The 19,909-nt window shown below is 44.2% G+C and overlaps 1 protein-coding gene across 3 annotated transcripts in view; it reads left to right on the top strand.

Annotated features, from left to right (window-relative positions):
- LOC113888836 (protein C19orf12 homolog) overlaps positions 1–18,612 on the top strand; it is a 34,026-nt gene extending 15,414 nt beyond the window's left edge. For 2 of the 3 annotated variants that reach the window (XM_027535819.1, XM_027535821.1), the window contains 2 exons: positions 5,103–5,219; positions 17,449–18,612. In XM_027535819.1, the coding sequence (XP_027391620.1) occupies positions 5,103–5,219; positions 17,449–18,009 (678 nt within the window). In that variant the 3' untranslated portion in view covers positions 18,010–18,612. Of the gene's footprint in view, positions 1–4,186; positions 4,268–5,102; positions 5,220–17,448 lie in introns of those variants that run through there. The other variant, XM_027535820.1, reaches the window with a different exon arrangement.
- The last annotated feature ends 1,297 nt before the right edge of the window (positions 18,613–19,909 follow it).

Raw genomic sequence — 19,909 nt, forward strand, 5'->3', positions numbered from 1 at the left:
AAAGCTCAACATTCAGAAAACTAAGATCCTGGCATCCAGTCCCATCACTTCATGGCAAATAGTGGAAACAGTGTCAGACTTTATTTTGGGGAGCTCCAAAATCACTGCAGATGGTGATTGCAGCCATGAAATTAAAAGACGTTTACTCTTTGGAAGGAAAGTTATGACCAACCTAGATAGCATATTCAAAAGCAGAGATACTACTTTGCCAACAAAGGTCCATCTAGTCAAGGCTATGGTTTTTCCAGTGTTCTTGTATGGATGTGAGAGTTGGACTGTGAAGAAAGCTGAGTGTTGAAGAATTGATGCTTTTGAAGTGTGGTGTTGGAGAAGACTCTTGAGAGTCCCTTGGACTGCAAGGAGATCCAACCAGTCCATCCTAAAGGAAATCATCCCTGAATATTCATTGGAAGGACTGATGCTGAAGCTGAAACTCCAATATTTTGGCCACCTGATGCGAAGAACTGACTCATTGGAGAAGACCCTGATGCTGGGAAAGATTGAAAGCAGGAGGAGAAGGGGATGACAGAGGATGAGATGGTTGGATGGCATCATCGACTTGATGGACATGAATTTGAGCAGGCTCCGAGAGTTGGTGATGGACAGGGAAGCCTGGCACACTGTAGTCCATGGGGTCACGAAGAGTCAGACATGACTGAGCGACTGAACTGAACTGAACTGAACTGAAGTACTCAAGAAATTTTGCTTCCTATTTTTACTCAATTATTCATTCATTAATTCATTCATTCATGCATTTGGTAACTAGTCTAGTTAGTAAATACATCCTGTGCCCGAAAACATGCCAAGAAAGTGCTGAAGGTATAGGGTGATGCAGACACAGTCATGACCCTCAAGATTTCCATTGTTGACTAAATGTAAAGGACAAGTAAGCAGATGAACTTATCACTGGAGAACAGGCTTGGAGAGCATTGCAGAGGGGCTGGAAAAGGACAAGAGATGAGGATATAACCCAAGAGAGGGTGGAGGAGTGTCAGGGAGGACTTCCAGGAGGAGATGCTGCTCACATTGCATATTCTAATAAATCCAAGGTGTTGAGGGTAGAGTCGTTGGGAAAGGTGTGCTTGGTTTCCAGGTGGCAGAGTGTCAGGAAAGTTCAAGGACACACAGGGAAGGTCATGGAACCATGCATGGAAGCAGCTAGATCCACAGATCTGCAGCTCACGGCGGGGCTGTGGATAGAGATCTCAGGGATATTGGCACACAGATATCATCACTGTCAAATGACATTTCTGGGCTCAGCATCCTGGAGATTCTGACCAAGGTTCCCTGCTTCCCCTGAGAATGAAGACATAGGCACCAACATGGCATAGGTCCCTGGAGCCAGAAGGGCAAGACAGAAAGCCTCTGAGAAGACGTGATTAACTTTTAAGCAGCAATGGCACCCCACTCCAGTACTCCTGCCTGGAAAATCCCATGGACAGAGGAGCCAGGTAGGCTGCAGCCCATGGAGTCGCTAAAAGTCGGACAAGACTGAGCGACTTCAATTTTACTTTTCACCTTCATGCATTGGAGAAGGAAATGGCAATCCACACCAGTGTTCTTGCCTAGAGAATCCCAGGGACGGGGGAGCCTGATTGGCTTCCATCTATGGGGTTGCACAGAATCCGACACGACTCAAGCGACTTAGCAGCAGCAGCAACCATCCACACTGCCTCTGCTCTTTCCAGAAGTGTCATGAAGAGTTAAGAAATTAAGTGGATGCAAGTAAAGTTTGAAATACATGGGGAAACAGTGCAAACAGTGTCAGACTGTATTTGGGTGGGGGGGCTTAAAAATGACTGCAGATGGTGATTACAGCCATGAAATTAAAAGACGCTTACTCCTTGGAAGGAAAGTTATGACCAATCTAGACAGCATATTAAAAAGCAGAGACATTACTTTGCCAACAAAGGTCCGTCTAGTCAAGGCTATGGTTTTTCCAGTGGTCATGTATGGATGTGAGAGCTGGACTGTGGAGAAAGCTGAGCACCAAAGAATTGATGCTTTTGAAGTGTGGTGTTGGAGAAGGCTCTTGAGAGTCCCTTGGACTGCAAGGACATCCAACCAGTCCTTTCTAAAGGAGATCAGTCCTGGGTGTTCATTGGAAGGACTAATCCTGAAGCTGAAACTCCAATATTTTGGCCACCTCATGTGAAGAGTTGACTCATTGGAAAAGACCCTTATGCTGGGAGGGAATGGGGGTAGGAGGAGAAGGGGACAACAGAGGATGGGATGCCTGGATGGCATCACCGACTCAATGGACATGAGTTTGGGTAAACCCCAGAAGTTGGTGATGAACAGGGAGGCCTGGCATGTTGTGATTCATGGGGTCGCAAAGATTCAGACACAACTGAGCGACTGAACTGAATGGAAGGCTCAGTTGAAAACACTTTACTCCAGGCTGCCCTGTTCAGTCTTCCTTAATCTTTCCTGGCCCATCCCCTATCCTTGTCCTGCTGCAGGGTTTACTCTTTACAGATCACTCCCAATCTGATCTGAGCTTTTCTGCCTGGCCACTGGTGAGGTTTCAGAATCCCTCGATCCTATTGGACAGTGCACTCGGGGCACCATTTTGTGGCTGTACTTCAACCAAAGGTCACAATCTTGTTTTTTAAACACAAGGACAGTATGACCCTGGAGATCTATCTGAAGAGAGAAAAGGAAGGTTAAGATCTCCATTCAATTCCATCAAGCATTCTTCCCCCTTCACACTCATTCCACGTATTTCAGAATATATGTGTCCCCCAACAAAATGCATTCAAATAAGTATTAGGTTTTCTAACATGATTCACTCTCTAGTGAGAGCTTCAAAGAGGAGAACATGACATCTGATTAAGGTTTTCAAAATATTGAAATGAGTTCTTGGCTCCCATTCCTTTCATTACACCGACACTTCTGTAAAACCATGTTCTCCAGGATGGAAAGACCTGGAAAGAATCACCAAGTGTTCAAAGTCTTCAAGACATTCAGGGCCCAGGGCTACATAGAAGTCAGGATTGGGAGTGGTGGGTGGTTAAGCACAGAACAATTTCCTACACAAAAGGGTCTCTCATGTTAGGAACAAGGAGGACAATGGATTGGCTGAGAGGAGACATGCTTGATTAGATGACATTTCTGCTTACGGAATCCACTGTAGAGAAAGTGACAGTAAATTCTCCAGCACTTGCAAGAACAACGGGTCCAGGAAAGCCTGACACACACAGCAGGCAGATAGGAGATTTCCAACTTAGCTGCTTCTATAAACGGGAGGCCAGCTCCTTTGCTCTCTCTCCCATATCTACTCTCTTGATCACAGAGATGGCTGCCTCCCCTAGTGTAAGGTGGGATTTGATACTGTGGAGGGGAAAGAGAGAGGACCTCCGAGACATAACGGAGCTCTCAGGGGTGCCTGAGGGACAGTGCTGCAGAGACTTTTCCCCTAACCATCATTATATAAGAATTCCCAGGTGCATTTTGATTGAGTTTGCTTGGCATTTCTGAAGCAATATTTCTGATCCCAAAGCAGTTTTACAACCTCTTTCATGGGCATTTATGAAAGAGATGGGAAAGAGACGTCTGCTGCAGGGAGTCCCAGAGGGGACAGTGACGAGCCCTAGACCACCCCATCAGCTAGGGCCGAGCTGGGAGGCTGTTGATATCTGAGACATTTGCTTTAAAACCTGCCAAAATCTCCACAGCATGATCTTTGACCTTGGCTGATTCTCCGGATTTGTTAGACGGGCAAAGGAAAAGGGATCTTTTTGCCTCTGAAAAAGTTTCTTGTGACATTGATGGAAAAATGTCAGATGGACACTGTTAAAAACAAAGAAGAGTCAGATCCCAGGAAGAACCTGTGGTCAGCAAGCGCCATTGGGGCATTTAGAACTCCCCTTCTCCCGGACTTGGGCTGGAAGGTAATTTCACATAAGAAGGGAGGAGGGAAAAGAGAGATCAAAGTCCAGATCCGTTATTCTCATTCCTTGAAGAGACACCATTTCTCGGAATCCAGATCCTGTGTAAGCTGGAGATTCCCAGCCCCATGGGGCAGTTTCTCTACTGCGCTGTGGAATTGCCTCCCAGTGTTAATATTGACTCTCCAATAGCAATAGTGAAAGTAAATTCAGGAGACCATGCAAGAGCCAAGAGTACAAGGAAGCTTGATAAACACAGCAGGTGGGCAGGACATTTCCTTCTAACCAGCTTATTTAAACTGGAGGCCAGGTGTTTTGCTCTGTCTCTTGATTCTGCTCCTCTGATGGCAGACATGGCCACCACCTGCACCGCCCCTGTGAGTTGGGATTTGATACCGGGTTGGGGGAAGTGAGAGGACCTCTGAGACTTGAGAGAGTCTCAGGAATGGATGAAGGACAGTGCTAGGAGGTGAAGGGTGGATGCTGGAAATGCATCTGGAAGGGGAGGAGATGGGCATTGATACCTACTCAATGTGAAGAAAGTTTCCATGAAGAGGACCAGGTTGTTGGCTCCTGAGTTCTCTTGCATCGAGAGCTTACACTGGTCACTGGTAGGGGTACTTGGTAGGAAGTAGGAGTGGGGTTTGTGCTCAGCACCGAAGAATTGATGCTTTTGAACTGTGGTGTTGGAGAAGACTCTTGAGAGTCCCTTGGACTACAAGGAGATCCAACCAGTCCATCCTAAAGGAGATCAGTCCTGGGTGTTCATTGGAAGGACTGATGCTGAAGCTGAAACTCCAGTACTTTGGCCAACTCATGGAAGAGTTGACTCATTGGAAAAGACCCTGATGCTGGGAGGGATTGGGGGCAGGAGAAGGGGATGACAGAGGATGAGATGGCTGGATGGCATCACCAACTCGATGGACATGAGTGGGTAAACTCTGGTTTTGGTGATGGACAGGGAGGCCTGGCATGCTGTGATTCATGGGGTTGCAAAGAGTCGGCCACGACTGAGCGACTGAACTGACCCATTACAGAGACCTTCACTGACCAATTGGAATATGGAATGAGCAGGAAACCCTGTTTAGAAAATATCTTCTCATAGTGTTTTTACTTTTATTTTATAGTATTAATTCATTTATTATAGTGACCCTATTTTCAATATTATTTGGCCATATGTATTTCTTATGTTTTTATATCTGACCGTTATAGGATGCTTATGCAACCACTACAAAGACCTCCGCTAACTCATGGAAAGACAGCATGAGTCAGACTAATGACGCAACCCTGGATTACCCAGAAGACTCCTCTCTCGATTCAGTCGTCCAGGTGAGAATACTGGACTGGGGGGCCATTCCTTTCTCCAGGCGATCTTCCCGACCCAAGGACTGAACCCAGGGTCCCCAGCACTGCAGCCTGACAGCATAATAGGATTTTAATACATGGTAACTATTATCCTTATTTCACATCAGAAAACAGATTTTTTGAGGGTACTACGCAAGGTAAAGGCAGACTGAGGTATAAATTTATATCACTTTTCATATATTAATCCTAATCTTAGTCATCTGAAAATTGGTTACTACTTCTATTTTATACAGCAAAAAAAGAAGGTAATTGAGATTAAATAATAGGCCCAGGGTCACATGGTTTGTAAATGCTTATCAGGATTTCAACACAAATCTGACTAATTGAAAGGTCCTTCCTTTTTTCGTGAACCAGGCTCTAATATGCTAGGGATAGTGAAAGATAAAAGACAAAGACAAAGCAAAGACTGACCTTTAAGTCTAAATAATTTTATAGTCATACTGGAGATAAATAAATACAAGAGATAACATTCAGGTGTATAGACCACTGGTTCTAGAGATGTAGAGTTATAAAATTCAAATCATCTAATTCTGTGATTTCATACCCACACAATAGTTCAGACAGGCAAGCCAAAGATGCCAAACTCTGAAAACAGGCACAGAAGGATAAAACTGCACAGACATCTTTACCGCAGGTACACATGAATTTCCAAACACATAGCTCAGACATACTTAGACACATATACAAAGACGAACGCCAAAATTACTCTCAAGATCCGAAACACAACTCTGAAATAGTGTTCTATAATGTGTCCCTACACATGATTTGGTATTCCAGAATGTGCTCCTCATCTGTAGGACCATTTTTTTTAAAGTGTGGTGTGTACTATGCCCGCCTTTGTGTCTTATTCTGTGGCAAGTATATTTAGACCTTCAGTTTCCAGGTGAGAAGTTGGTTTCTTGCTCCTGCTCTGGATTCTCCAGGTTTGAAGTGGCCGTGGCAGGGATGGAAGAAAGGCCAGGTGACACGACTGTTGATTTCTGAAATGGGTGCTTGCGATCAGAGCCATTACCATAGGGCAGAAGAACTGGGGTGAATGCTTCCTGCTGTTTAGCCGGAGAATGAATAGAATGTCTTGGGAGTATGAAGCTCCTTAAGTCCTGGGAAGCACTGAAATCCTCCCCAAGTCCTGGAAAGCAGAGGTGAGGATGTGGGTTCCTGGAGAACCCTGTAATAAGGTGTAGACAAGGCAAGGGCCTGACCCTTGTGGCAATGGCAAATCAGGATGAGCTGGTGGTGGCAGCAAAAACGTCCTCCCTGGTTATAAAGGGCAGAGCAGTTGTAGAGAATGAGAAAGGGTGTTGATGAGCCTCTTACTGGAGAGGAAACCAGGGAATCAACTACGCCTGGTGTTTAGGAGAGAAGATGGAGCTCTGGAGACTCTACAACCCTTGCCCTTAATTAGTCCTTTGTATGGAATATTCAGAGTGAGCTCCCCCAGTGTAGCGAAGGGAAAACATTAGCGAGAAAGGCCCTTTTGGGTAGACTGTCCCTGGCAGTGTGTGGAAGCCAAAGGCAGAACAATTCCTTCTCACATCATTGCTACTCTTAATTTTTAACTGGCTTAAGATTTCAATCTCTGCTGAGAGACCTTGGCCAGCTGTTTAGCCTCATACTGCTTGGTGTCATCATCTGTAATGCATGTGTTGCAACCCTCATCCATGGGGGATTTTTGTTGGTCTGGTGGCTAAGAGTCCACCAGCCAATGCAGGAGACACAGGTACCATCCCTGATCTAGCAAGTTCACACATTCCCTCTGAACAACAAAGCCAGTGCCCACAACTACTGTGCCTGTGCTCTAGAACCCGTGCTCGGCAACAAGAGAAGCCACAGCAATGAGAAAACTGTGTACCACAACAAGAGAAAGCCCGTGCACAGCAACGTAGACCCAGGGCAGCCAAAACTAAATAAATCTTAAAAAAAAAAAAAAAAACCTTCCCTGTGGGAGATGTTGTAGATTAAATGACATCATCCTCAGTTTTGACTGCAGCTTTGCCCCCTAACCCTCCTAGCTGCTGTCATCCCCACCTCACCTGCCGGGGTCCAGCCCCGGTGGATCCAGGGAATTCGAAGCGGGGACGGCGTCGGCGAGGATCAGGAAACAACTGCTTAATTAAACGTTAATTAAGGATATAAAGAGTAATAGAATAAGGATAGCTCAGTGAGGAAATTCAGTGGAGAAAAGAGGCTGAAATAAGGATAGCTCAGTGAGGAAATTCAGTGGAGAAAAGAGGCTGAATAATTCAGCCAGAAGGTAAGAGAAAGAACGACATGGTGAGACCAAGTTTCGGTGAACAAGGCCCGCACTTTATTTTCCAAAGTAGTTTTTATACCTTAAGTTATGCATAAAGGATAATGGGGGAAGGGGTAGAGTCATGCAGCAAGCCAGGCTTTCTTCCTGCAAACTTATCATATGCAAAAGCTTAGGTAATTTGCATCATCTTCTGGCCCGGAGGCTTGTTAACACTTTAAGACCCTTTCTTCAGAAAACTTATTTTTCTCTAAAGGTGATAAGTCAAGCGCCACCCTCCAAAAGCATTAGATAAAGTTGCATTCCTACAGGGCAAAGGTGTGGTGGGCTATAACAAGAAAAAGAATTAACTCAAGGGTCCCAGGTTACAAACATTAAAGCTACTATTTGCACCAATTATATTAATCAATACACTGCCAGGGACACAGCAGGTAAGGGATATGGAGACTTGTCAGCAAACATTGGCCCAACAAGTGAAAATCCCTTCACCAATACAATTTCTAATCAATCTTTTAACTACTCAAAGGAATCTGTATTTAGACAGTTTAGAACATCTCATGCCTCTCACAGTTTGGAGGCTCTGAGCAATCACATGTGGCCGGAAAAACCTATTCAGACAGGCTAGAGGACTTCCAAGGGAGTTTGTAGGTTGAAACACTGTCACACCCAGGAATTATTAACTGGAGCTGTAAGCTAACTCTTTTTTCAGAGAGAGGTAGTGGGGGACAGCCCCCCGTAAAGTCAGAGGGGTAGGTGAAAGCACAAAGCAGAAAGTAGGCAGACTCTGGTTTGGGGGGTAGATTGCTCAAGAATTTCCAGGGAGACTCCTGAGGCTTGATCCCGCCTTTGCGTATGCCAAGCCTCCTTCCTCATGACCTTTGCCAGGGGCGGAGCTCGCTCCCCGCACTCACCCCCTCGGCTCCCTTTTTCCCTTGAAGGCTTTTCTCCTGACTCACTCTCACTCTCTCCACAGCTACCTCCGTGATTCATGAGAACTCAGTATCCACGGAGAATGTACTTCTATACCATCTCCTTTCAGTTTCTTCCTCAGTACGCACCTAGACATTTATCACTGTGCTTCATCTCCCTCATATCTTTACATCTCTCTCTCCAGTTTAGATTCCCTAGGCAGTCATTATAACTACTGTTTTTTTTCACACATTCTATCGAGGTTTGTGTTGAAATCCAGCTAAAATCCTAGCCTTTCCCTGCATCTGTTCAGTTGATTGTGGATGAAGAAAAGGCCATAGTTGTGTTGAGAAGTTTCACATAGCATTCATGACCACTAACTTCATTTTTATATTTTTGCAGCTTTATTGAGAAGTGATTTTCACTTAACAGCTTGTCAATTTAAAGCATATAATATTATGACTTATATACCTATACATGGCAAAGTGTTTACCACAAGGTTAGCACATTCTTCATCTCATAATCAACATTTTGTATTGTGATGGTGGTGAGAAATTAAAATTCTACTCTCATAGCAACTTTTAAGTATCCAATACAATAATATTAACTATGATCAACACCAGCACTCCTCAACCTTTTTGACACCAGGGACTAGTTTCGTGGAAGAGAATTTTTCCAGGGACCTCGGCCAGGGAGCTGGGAAAGGTGGGGATGGTTTTCATTTCTCCTGCCATTCACTTTCTCTGGGCAACCCATCTCCTAACAGGCCACGGTTTGGTTCCTGTTCATTGCCTGGGGTTGGGGACCACTGGTCAACACACTGAACATTAGATTCCCAGACCTTATCATTTCATAACTGAGACTTTGTACCTTTAGAACATCCACCTCCGCATTTCCTGAAACCCTCTGTCCCTCCATCAAGGACCTTTTCCTCTGTATTTCATTCTAGGAGCTCTATGCTTAAACGTCTTACATTTTAATCTTTACTCCATTCGACATTGTGAGGGGGAGTGGGACTGAGATCTGTTTCAGTTTTTCATCATGCAGACATCCCGTTTTCCCAACACTATTTATTAAAAGGTCTATCTTCTCCCCATTGAGCATTCCTGGCTCCCTTGTGAAATAGGCGTTGACCACATATGCACGGGCTTACATTTGGCCTCTTGTTTCTGTTCCACTGGTCTATATGTCTGTTTTTATCCAAGTACCAAACTACTATCAACAGTATAGCCGCGCCTATAGTTTGAGGTATCAATACTCAAGAAATGTTTCCTTTTCTACTCAGTTATTCATTCATTTATTAACTTATCCATGCATTTGGTACCCAGTTAGTAAGTACATCCTGTGTCCGTCAACACGCCTGGGAAGTGCTGAACGTATAGGGTAATTCAGACACAGTCATGACCCTCAAGATTTCCACTGTTGACTAAAGGTAAAGAACAAGTAAGCAGATGACCTTATCGCTGGAGAACATGCTCTAGAAGGCTTGCAGAGGGTCTGGAAAGGGACAGGAGATGAGCATATAACCCGGGAGAGGGTGGAAGAGAGTCAGAGAGGACTTCCTAGAGGAGATGCTGCTTACATTGCATATTCTAATAAATCCAAGGTGTTGAGGGTGGAGTTGGAGGGAAAGGGGTGCTCAGTGCCCAGGTGGCAGAGAGCCAGGCAAGTTCAAGGATGCACAGGGAAGTCCACAGAATGATGCATGGAAGCGGCTAGATACATTGATCTGCAGCTCAGGGTGGGGGCTGTGGGTAGAGATCTCAGAGGTATTGGCACACAGATAATATTCCTGGTAAATGACATTTCTGGGCTCAGCATCCTGGATATTCTGACCAAGGTTGCCTGCTTCCCCTGAGAATGCAGACATAGGCACCAACATGGCACAGGCCCCTGGAGCCAGAAGGGCAAGACAGAAAGGCTTGAGAAGACATGATTTCATTTTAGCCGTTTTAAGCATCCATACTTCCTCTTCTCTTTCCAGAAGTGGTGTGGAGATTTAAGAAATTAAATGAGTGCAAGTAAAGTTTGAAAACAGGCTGCCTTGTTCAGTCTTCCTTACTCTTTCCAGGCCCATCCTCCATCCCTGTCCTGCCGTAGGACTTTCTCTTTCCAGATCACCCTCAACCCAAACTGAGCTTTTCTGCCTAGCCACTGGTGAGGTTTCAGAATCCCCAGATCCTACCGGACAGCGGACTTGGGATAGCCCTTTACTGCTATGCCTCAGTCAAAGCTCACAATCGTGTTTTCTAAACACAGGGAGAGTAAGACCTGGAGAGCTGTCTGAAGGGAGAAAAGGCAGGTCAAGGTTTCCACTCGATTCCATCCGGCATTCTTCCCCCTTCACACTCATGTGTTTCAGAATGTATGTCTTCCCCCCAAAAATACACTCAAACAAGTATTAGGTTATCCAACATGATTCACTCTCCAGTGAGAGCTTCAGAGAGGAGAACATGACATCTGATTAAGGTTTTCAAAATATTGAAATGAGTTATCGGCTCCCATTCATTACATGGACACTTCTGTAAACCCTGTTCTCCAGGATGGAAAGACCTGGAAAAGACCACCAAGTGTTCGAAGTCTTCAAGACACTCAGGGTCCAGGGCTACATAGAAGTCAGGATTGGGAGTGGTTAAGGATGTGGTTAAGCACACAACAATTTCCAACACAAAAGGGTCATCTCACTTTAGGAACAAGGAGGTCAGTGGATTGGCTGAGAGGAGACATGCTTGATTAGATGACATTTCTGCTTACGGAATCCACTGTAGAGAAAGTGACAGCAAATTCTCCAGCACTTGCAAGAACAAAGGGTCCAGGAAAGCCTGACACACACAGCAGGCAGATAGGGGAATTCCAACTTAGCTGCTTCTATAAACAGGAGGCCAGCTCCTTTGCTCTCTCTCCCATATCTACTCTCTTGATCACAGAGATGGCTGCCTCCCCTGGTATAAGTTGGGATTTGATACTGTGGAGGGGAAAGAGAGAGGACCTCCGAGACATGACGGAGCTCTCAGGGTGCCTGAGGGACAGTGCTGCAGAGACTTTTCCCCTAACCATCATTATATAAGAATTCCCAGGTGCATTTTGATTGAGTTTGCTTGGCATTTCTGAAGCAATATTTCTGATCCCAAAGCAGTTTTACAACCTCTTTCATGGGCATTTATGAAAGAGATGGGAAAGAGACGTCTGCTGCAGGGAGTCCCAGAGGGGACAGTGACGAGCCCTAGACCACCCCATCAGCTAGGGCCGAGCTGGGAGGCTGTGAATATCCAAGGCATTTATTTTAAAATCTGCCAAGATCTCCACAGCATGATCTTTGACCTTGGCTGATTTTCCGGATTTGTTAGAGGGGCAAAGGAAAAGAGATCTTTTTGCCTCTGAAAAAGTTTCTTGTGACATTGATGGGAAAATGTCAGATGGACACTGTAGTTAAAAATAAAGAAGAGTCAGATCCCAGGAAGAACCTGTGGTCAGCAAGCGACATTGGGGCGTTTAGAACTCCCTTCTCCTGGACTTGGGCTGGGAGGTAATTTCACATAAGAAGGGAGGAGGGGAAAGAGAGATCAAAGTCCAGATCTGTTATTCTCATTCCTTGAAGAGGCACCATTTCTTGGAATCCAGATCCTGTGTAAGCTGGAGATGCCCAGCTCCAGCAGCAGTTTCTCTACTACGCTGTGGAATTGCCTCACAGTGTTATCTTTTGTCACTCGTGGTTTGGGAGAGCAGTTCTTCTCTACCTTTGCACCAGGGTGCAGTCTTCCTCCAGGCTCTGAGTCCTGCACTCATGGACTCTTTGTTCCCCACCACCCAGTGGAGACTTACAGATTTTTCCGGGCAGGGCCCACCACCCAGGGATGCTCCTGCCCACACAGAGACCTCCCAAACGCTTCTTGCTTTAATCATCCTAAGGCTCCATGCATCCTCCACTTTCCTTTCTCTCTTTTCCTTCTTTCAACTTGTACCTGTGCTGTAATAAAAAAACATACACGTGTACACATGCCTCATTTTTCTTTCCACTGAGACACAACAGGAGAAGACAAGGAATGCAGAAATAAAGGTTCACATCTGAACACTTGCTTACCAGCTACTACTAATAGGATGTGTGCTTATCAACAAAAATACTAATACCTACCTCATTAGAATGCTAAATTTTAATGAGTTACCATTTAATAATATCTTGTGCAGCTTCTGAAATATAGTAAGTACCTGGTAAATGTTATTTCTCACTTTTTATTCACTTCCTTATTCATTCATTTAATAATTCATTCATGCATTTATCCTTATTAACTATGCTTATTAACTATAACTATTATCCTTATTTCACATCAGAAAAGAGATTTTTTGAGGGTTCTACACAAGGTAAAGACAGATAGGAATATAAATTTGTACTGCTTTTCATATATTAATTCTAATCTTAGTCATCTGAAAGTTGATTGCTACTTCTATTTTATACAGTAAAAAAGGAAGATAATTGAGATTAAATAATAGGCCCAAGTTATCAGGATTTCAGCTGATAACAGCTGGAAAGGACCACCAAATGTTCAAAGTCTTCAAGCCACTGAGGGTCCAGAGCTACATAGAAGTCAGGATTGGGAGTGGTGGATGGTTAAGCACAGAACAATTTCCAACACAAAAGGGTCATCTCACATTAGGAACAAGGAGGGCAATGGATTGGCTGAGAGGAGACATGCTTGATTAGATGACATTTCTGCTTACAGAATCCACTGTAGAGAAAGTGACAGTAAATTCTCCAGCACTTGCAAGAACAAAAGGTCCAGGAAAGCCTGACACACACACAGCAGACAGGCAGAGGATTTTAGCTGCTTCTATAAACGGGAGGCCAGCTCCTTTGCTCTCTCTCCCATTTCTACTCTCTTGAGCGCATGGCTGCCGCCCCTGGTGTAAGTTGGGATTTGATACTGTGGAGGGGAAAGAGAGAGGACCTCCGAGACATGACGGAGCTCTTGGGGTGCATGAGGGACAGTGCTGGGGAGATGGGGCGGCCGGGAAGACATCTGAAAGTGGAGGAGACAGGCATGGATACCTACACAATGTGGAGTAAGCTTCTGTGAAGAGAACGTGGTTGTTGGGCCCCTGAGTTCTCTGGTATTGAGACCTTGCGTGGCCTCTGATAGGGTACCTGGTATGAAGTGGGAGTGGCCTTTGTGCTCAGCAGGGCTGGCAAAACTTCAAACTATGGAAATACTGTTTTGATTCCCTTTTCCCTTATTCTGTTTAGGGATCCAAGGCTCTTAAATCTCCTTTTAGTCCCCAGAGAGAGGTTCACATAACTCTGTTATCCTATATTCTTTATGACCTGAGCTGGTACCTGACTTAAGAATGTAAACACTTGGAAGGAATTTGGCATGAGGGTAATGCTTAGCACAGAAGAGTGAGACTTCAGGAAAGAAATGTCTGTTGCATCTAGATTAGGAAGATATTTTTGAATGAAGCCTGGAAGAGGTCCTCTGAAGTATTCCAGTGACAAGATAGGGATTAAAGTTCCCACATTCAAAATTTTGAAGTAAGATATGCCTCCTACTTTCTGTAAGTGGAACCCTGATTTAATTAAAGGAAGAGATCATTTTCTGCAACAGGTAAATTTAAAAACACAGGAAATACAGAGGAGCAAGTGATATTGAACATGAGCATGCTAAGTCACTTTAGTCGTATCTGACTCCTTGTGACCCCATGGACTGTAGCCCACTAGGCTCCCCTGTCCATGGGATTTGCCAGGAAAGAATACTGGAGTGTGTTTCCATGCCCTCTTTCAGGGGATCTTCCTGACCTAGGGACCAAAGCCATGCCTCTTAAGTCTCCTGCATTGGCAGAAGGATTCTTTTATTTTTTAATTTATTTTTTTACTGAAGGATAATTGCTTTACAGACTTTTGTTGTTTTCTGTCAAACCTCAACATGAATCAGCCATAGGTATACATATAGCCCGTCCCTTTTGAAACTCCCTCCCATCTCCCTCCCCATCCCACCGCTCTAGGTTGATACAGAGCCCCTGTTTGAGTTTCCTGAGCCATACAGCAAATTCCCATTGACTATCCATTTTACATATGGTAATGTAAGTTTCCATGTTACTCTTTCCATACATCTCACCCTCTCCTCCTCACTCCCCATGTCCATAAGTCTATTCTCTATGTCTGTTTCTCCATTGCTGCCCTGTAAATAAATTCTTCAGAACCATTTTTCTAGATTCGGTATATGTGTGTTAGAATACGATATTTATCTTTCTCTTTCTGACTCACTGCGCTCTGTATAATAGGTTCTAGGTTCATCCACCTCATCAGAACTGACTCAAATGCATTCCTTTTATGGCTGAGTAATATTCCATTGTGTATATGTACCACAACTTCTTTATCCATTCATCTGTCGATAGGCATCTAGATTGCTTCCATGTTCTAGCTATTGCAAATACTGCAACAATGGGCAGTGAGATACATGTGTCTTTTTCAATCTTATTTTCCTCAAGGTATATGCCTAGGAGTGGGATTGCTGGGTCATATGGTGGTTTTATTCCTAGTTTTTTAAGGAATCTCCATACCATCTTCAACAGTGGCTGTATCAATTTACATTCCCACCAACAGTGCAAGGGCATTCCCTTTTCTCCACACCCTCTCCAGCATTTATTGTTTGTAAACTTTTTGATGATGGCCATTCTGACTGCTGTGAGGTGATATCTCATTGTGGTTTTGATTTGCATTTCTCTAATAATGAGTGATGTTGAGCATCTTTCCATGGTTATTAGCCATCTGTATGTCTTCTTTGGAGAAATGTCTGTCTAGGTCTTTTTCCCACTTTTTGATTGGGTTGTTTGTTTTCCTGGTATTGAGTTGTATGAGCTGCTTGTATATTTTGGAAGTCAATCCTTTGTCAGTTGTTTCATTTGCTATTATTTTCTCCCATTCCAAGGGTTGTCTTTTCATCTTGCTTATAGTTTCCTTTGCTGTGCAAAAGCTTTTACGTTTAATCAGGTCGCACATCTTTACTTTTGTTTTTATTTCCATTACTCTAGGAGGTGGGTCATAGAGGATCTTGCTTTGATTTATGTCATCGAGTGTTCTGCCTATGTTCTCCTCTAAGAGTTTTATAGTTTCTAGTATTACAGCAGAAAGATTCTTTACCATAGTACCACCTGGGAAGCCCAAATATTGAACATTTTTGTTGCTGTTCAGTTGCCAAGTCATGTCTGACTCTATGCAACCTCATGGACTGCAGCACACCAGGCCTCTCTGTCCCTCACCATCTCCTGGAGTTTGCCCAAGTTCATGTCCATTGCATCAGTGATGCCATCCAGCCATCTCATCCTCTGATGCCCTCTTCTCCTTCTGCCCTCAATCTTTCCCAGCATCAGGGACTTTTCCAATGAGTCCGCTGTTCACATCAGATGACTGAAATACTGGAGTTTAAACTTCAGGATTAGTCCTTCCAACAAGTATTCAGGGCTGACTTTCCTTTAAGACTGACTGGTTTGATCTCCTTGCTCTCCAAGGTCCTCTCAGGAGTCTTCTCCAGCACCAGAGTTCTAAGGCATCAATTCTTTGGTGCTCTGCCTCCTTTACAGTCCAGCTCCCACAACCGAATGTAACCACTGGGAAGACCATAGACTTGAATCTTGACTATATGGACCTTTGTCAGCCAGTAATGTCTCTGCCTTTCAACACACTAGGTTGTCGTAGCTTTCCTGCCAAGAAGCAGAGGTCTTCTGATTTCATTGCTGCGTCACCATCCACAGTGATTTTAGAGCCCAAGAAGAGGAAATCTGTCACTACTTCCACCTTTTTCCCTTCTATTTGCCATGAAGTAATGTGGACGGATGCCATGGTCTTAGTTTTTTTAATATGAGTTTTAAGCCAGCTCTTTCACTCTCCTCCTTCACCCTCATCAAGAGGCTCTTTAGTTCCTCTTTGCTTTCTGCCATTATAGTGGTATCATCTGCATATCTGAGGTTGTTGATGTTTCTCCTTCTTAAATTGATTCCACCTATATTGAACATAGTGTCTTTATAAAACATGAGCTATTACTATAAACCACTGGGAAATTAAAAAAGAAACTAACAGGACAGAGGATGCATCTTCTAACCAGGATTTCCTTGTAACATATTCAAGGAGGAAGCCCTGTGAGCATTTCATTAGGTTCTCAAGTCTGAGAAACTCTTTTTGGAAATCTGGTGTACATCTTTGGATACTTTGTGATTGTATTTAATTTTTTAAAATATTTTATTGGAATATAATGTCTTCCCAGGTGGCTTCCCAGGTGTCTCAGTGGTAAAGAAACTGCCTGCCATAGCAGGAGACACAAGAAATCCAGGATCCATCCCTGGGTTGGGAAGATCCCCTGGAGAAGGAAATGAAAACACAGTCCAATATTCTTGTCTGGAAAATCACATGGACAGAAGAGCCTGGCAGACTACAGTCCATAGGGCTGCAAAGAGTCAGACACGACTAAGCACATGTGTACGTGCCCGTATACACACACACACACACACACACACACAGTGTCTTTACAACGTCGTGTTACTTTCTGCTGTACAGCAAAGTCAATCAGGTATATGTGCATATATAGCACCTGTTTTTTTGGATTTTCTTCCCATTTAGTTCAACACAAAGCACTGAGTAGAAGTTCCCTGTGCTATACAGTAAGTTCTCATTAGGTATCTATTTTTATGTCAATTCCAATTTGCAGTGAATTTTGACCTCTGACAAACTTTGTATGGATAGGAAATAGGCAAGTGAGGTGGGAAATCATTGAAATATTTTGGAATGGATAACAGGTATGATCACAAAGGAATAGGACAGTTTTTCTTGCCTTATAACCTGGAAAATCCCAAAGAAGGAAGGGATACAGCTTGTTGGAATGGATGAGGAGGATCAGGCAGGCATTGAAGGGTGGGAATAATAAGAAGGGGGAATAAAGGATGCAAATGGTAGCAGGTACTGTAGGTAATTGTCTCCTGTCCTTCGTTGTCCCGGTGAACGTCCAGTCTGAGCAAGGGAAATTAAAGAGCTTCACTGCCCTCTCACAGAACAGAGTGAAGAACATCAGTGACCACTCTCGATCTGAAGCCCAGGTTCCTGTGAAAAATAAAGTCCTTCCAAGGAGTTTGAAGACCGTAAAACCCCAGAGGACCCCCAGAGGATCCCGAGAGGATGGGGCCTACATGCCTAACATTGATGATGCAGTGAAGGACATCATGAGGCTGCTGTGCTCTGTCTCTGAGAAGAGGAAGATAAAGGTGGCCTTCAAGTACTCCTTGTTGGGTGGCCTAGTTACTGGGACTGTGGCTGCTGTGGGTGGTTTGGTGGGCGGTCCACCAGGAATAGCCATCGGAGGAGCCCTCGGGGGTCTGTTAGGTTCATGGATGATGAGTGGAAAGTTTAAGCCAGTTCCTCAGATCATAATGGAGCTACCAGCTGACAAACAGAAGAGGCTCTTTATCAATACCATTGCCATCCTTAGGAACCTGTCCTGGACAAGTGTTGAGCAGCTGACCATGCTAGTCATGGGCAGTAAGACCCTGCAGAAGCAGCTGGTGGATATGCTGAATAACTATTTCATCAAGGAGCTGGGATTAGAAATGAAGTAGGACAAGTAGGCCTCTGCCCTGGGAAGCAGAGTCCATTTGGATGATTCCAAATTTGTTATGGTTGATGTATAACTGATTTGCAATGTCACAGTTTTTTGTGGGGTACAGCAAAGATAATTTACTTTTTCTGCATTGATGGATGACCATCCTGGGAGTGCAGTGATACCCAGAGTAAAAGACCGTTTATCCTTTTTATTCTTACTCACTAATCACATCCTTTGAAAAATTCTCAAAATTAATCAGAAAGATAAATAGAACTCAAAGAGTGGACAGAGTAGGGAGGAAACCTGCAGAATATTTCTAGCTCAGGGATTCTCTGATTCTAACGTAATTGACTAAATGACAGAATTCATATAAGTATAATATACTATAAACTAATAAATGAAAATTTAAGGCAAATTAGAGATAACATTCAAGGAAGCTTACAATTTAATCCTTTCTTGGTTCCCTCTGATTTATCTCAAAATGTCTATTTCTTTTCCATCCAACAATATAGTAAGTTTTAGGTGGGGGTCTCATGTTTTACTCATATTTGTATTTGCATCTATGTTTAGCCCAGTGTTCCATCTGTCAAATCAGTAAATAAACATTGTGCCAAACTCACTTTCTACTCACAGAGAAGAGTGAAATAGTTTATTATGAAATGAGTTATTACTTACTCTGACATGATTGCAGGTTTATTCATAAAAATTTAGAAATTCAATTCAAAAGTCCTCTTGACTCTTTAAAAGCTATTTGGTAAGAATGAAACTTGGTACCAAGCCCCCTGTTATTCTCACACCCACTTAAATGGTTCTTATTTCTGGAGATTATGGTGATCATGGCAAGATATTCATCTTGGGGATCTAGAAATTTTATGCCTCTGGTGGGAGCTCTTGGGGAATAGATATGCTGGAGGTGGGAACACTTTCAGAAAGGTGGGGTATTGGGGAGCAGTCTCTTTCCTGCCTGCCTTAGGCCCTAGCAGGTCTTCTCTGGGTTGAGTGAGGGGGGCGGAGATTGGTTTCTGGGTTGACCCAACACTCTGCCCACAGTCTGGCTAGTGGAGTGTTCCCCTCTCTGCTTCCTCCATCTCATCCCCTTCTTTTCCTCCTCTGTCACCACTTCAAGTCTCCCTCCTGATCACATGTATGCTTTTCTCTTGACCTGATATATGTTCACCCTCTCCCCTACTAGTCTCTTCCCTTCTTTATAACTGTCTCAAGAACCACTTCCTGCAGAAGTGTTTCTGAACTTAACCCCACTCAGCACAAAGCACACTCATAGGTGTTATTCATCACGACTATGAATCAAATGTCCTGGGGTGGGCACCATTTAAGTGGGCAAGTGGACATTTGGTTGGACTGATTCCCTGAGACGAGAGACCAGGGCTTATGCTTCTGGATGGGGTCTCTTGCAGGGAAAAATCCATGACCCTCTTGTCATTTGGGGATACTCTGATAGCAGGCCACGGGGTCTTCCATGGTCTCTTCTAACAGCCGCGATCGAGTCGTACATCCTTTTAGCACATGGAATCTCTGGATCGGGGGAGGTGGGAGGGTTGGTTATAGCATCCCCTGAGGATGGTGAAATTCTTCCTCAAATCATGTGTTCTCTCCTTACTGGCTTAGAGAGAGGCTGAGGACCATCTCCACCAACACTAAACCTGCATGTGTACAGATATAGACACTTCCCTAGAAGCACATGAACCTTTCCTGATGGAGGAAGGGCTCTCCCCCATCAACCATCGGCTGCTTAAGGACAAACCTTACAGATTCTCATGGAGAAATGAACAGCCTGAAGGCTAAACTGACGACTTTCCAGTGGGCATTCCCATCCTTGGGCCCTGGGATAACACTCCCCTCCTTCCTTCCCTGCCTGACTCACTGTGCATCTTGCCCTCTCCCACACCCTCCAGGTA

The sequence above is a fragment of the Bos indicus x Bos taurus genome, unplaced genomic scaffold (assembly GCF_003369695.1).
Source record: "Bos indicus x Bos taurus breed Angus x Brahman F1 hybrid unplaced genomic scaffold, Bos_hybrid_MaternalHap_v2.0 tig00002315_arrow_arrow_obj, whole genome shotgun sequence".
Classification (NCBI taxonomy): Eukaryota; Metazoa; Chordata; class Mammalia; order Artiodactyla; family Bovidae; genus Bos; species Bos indicus x Bos taurus.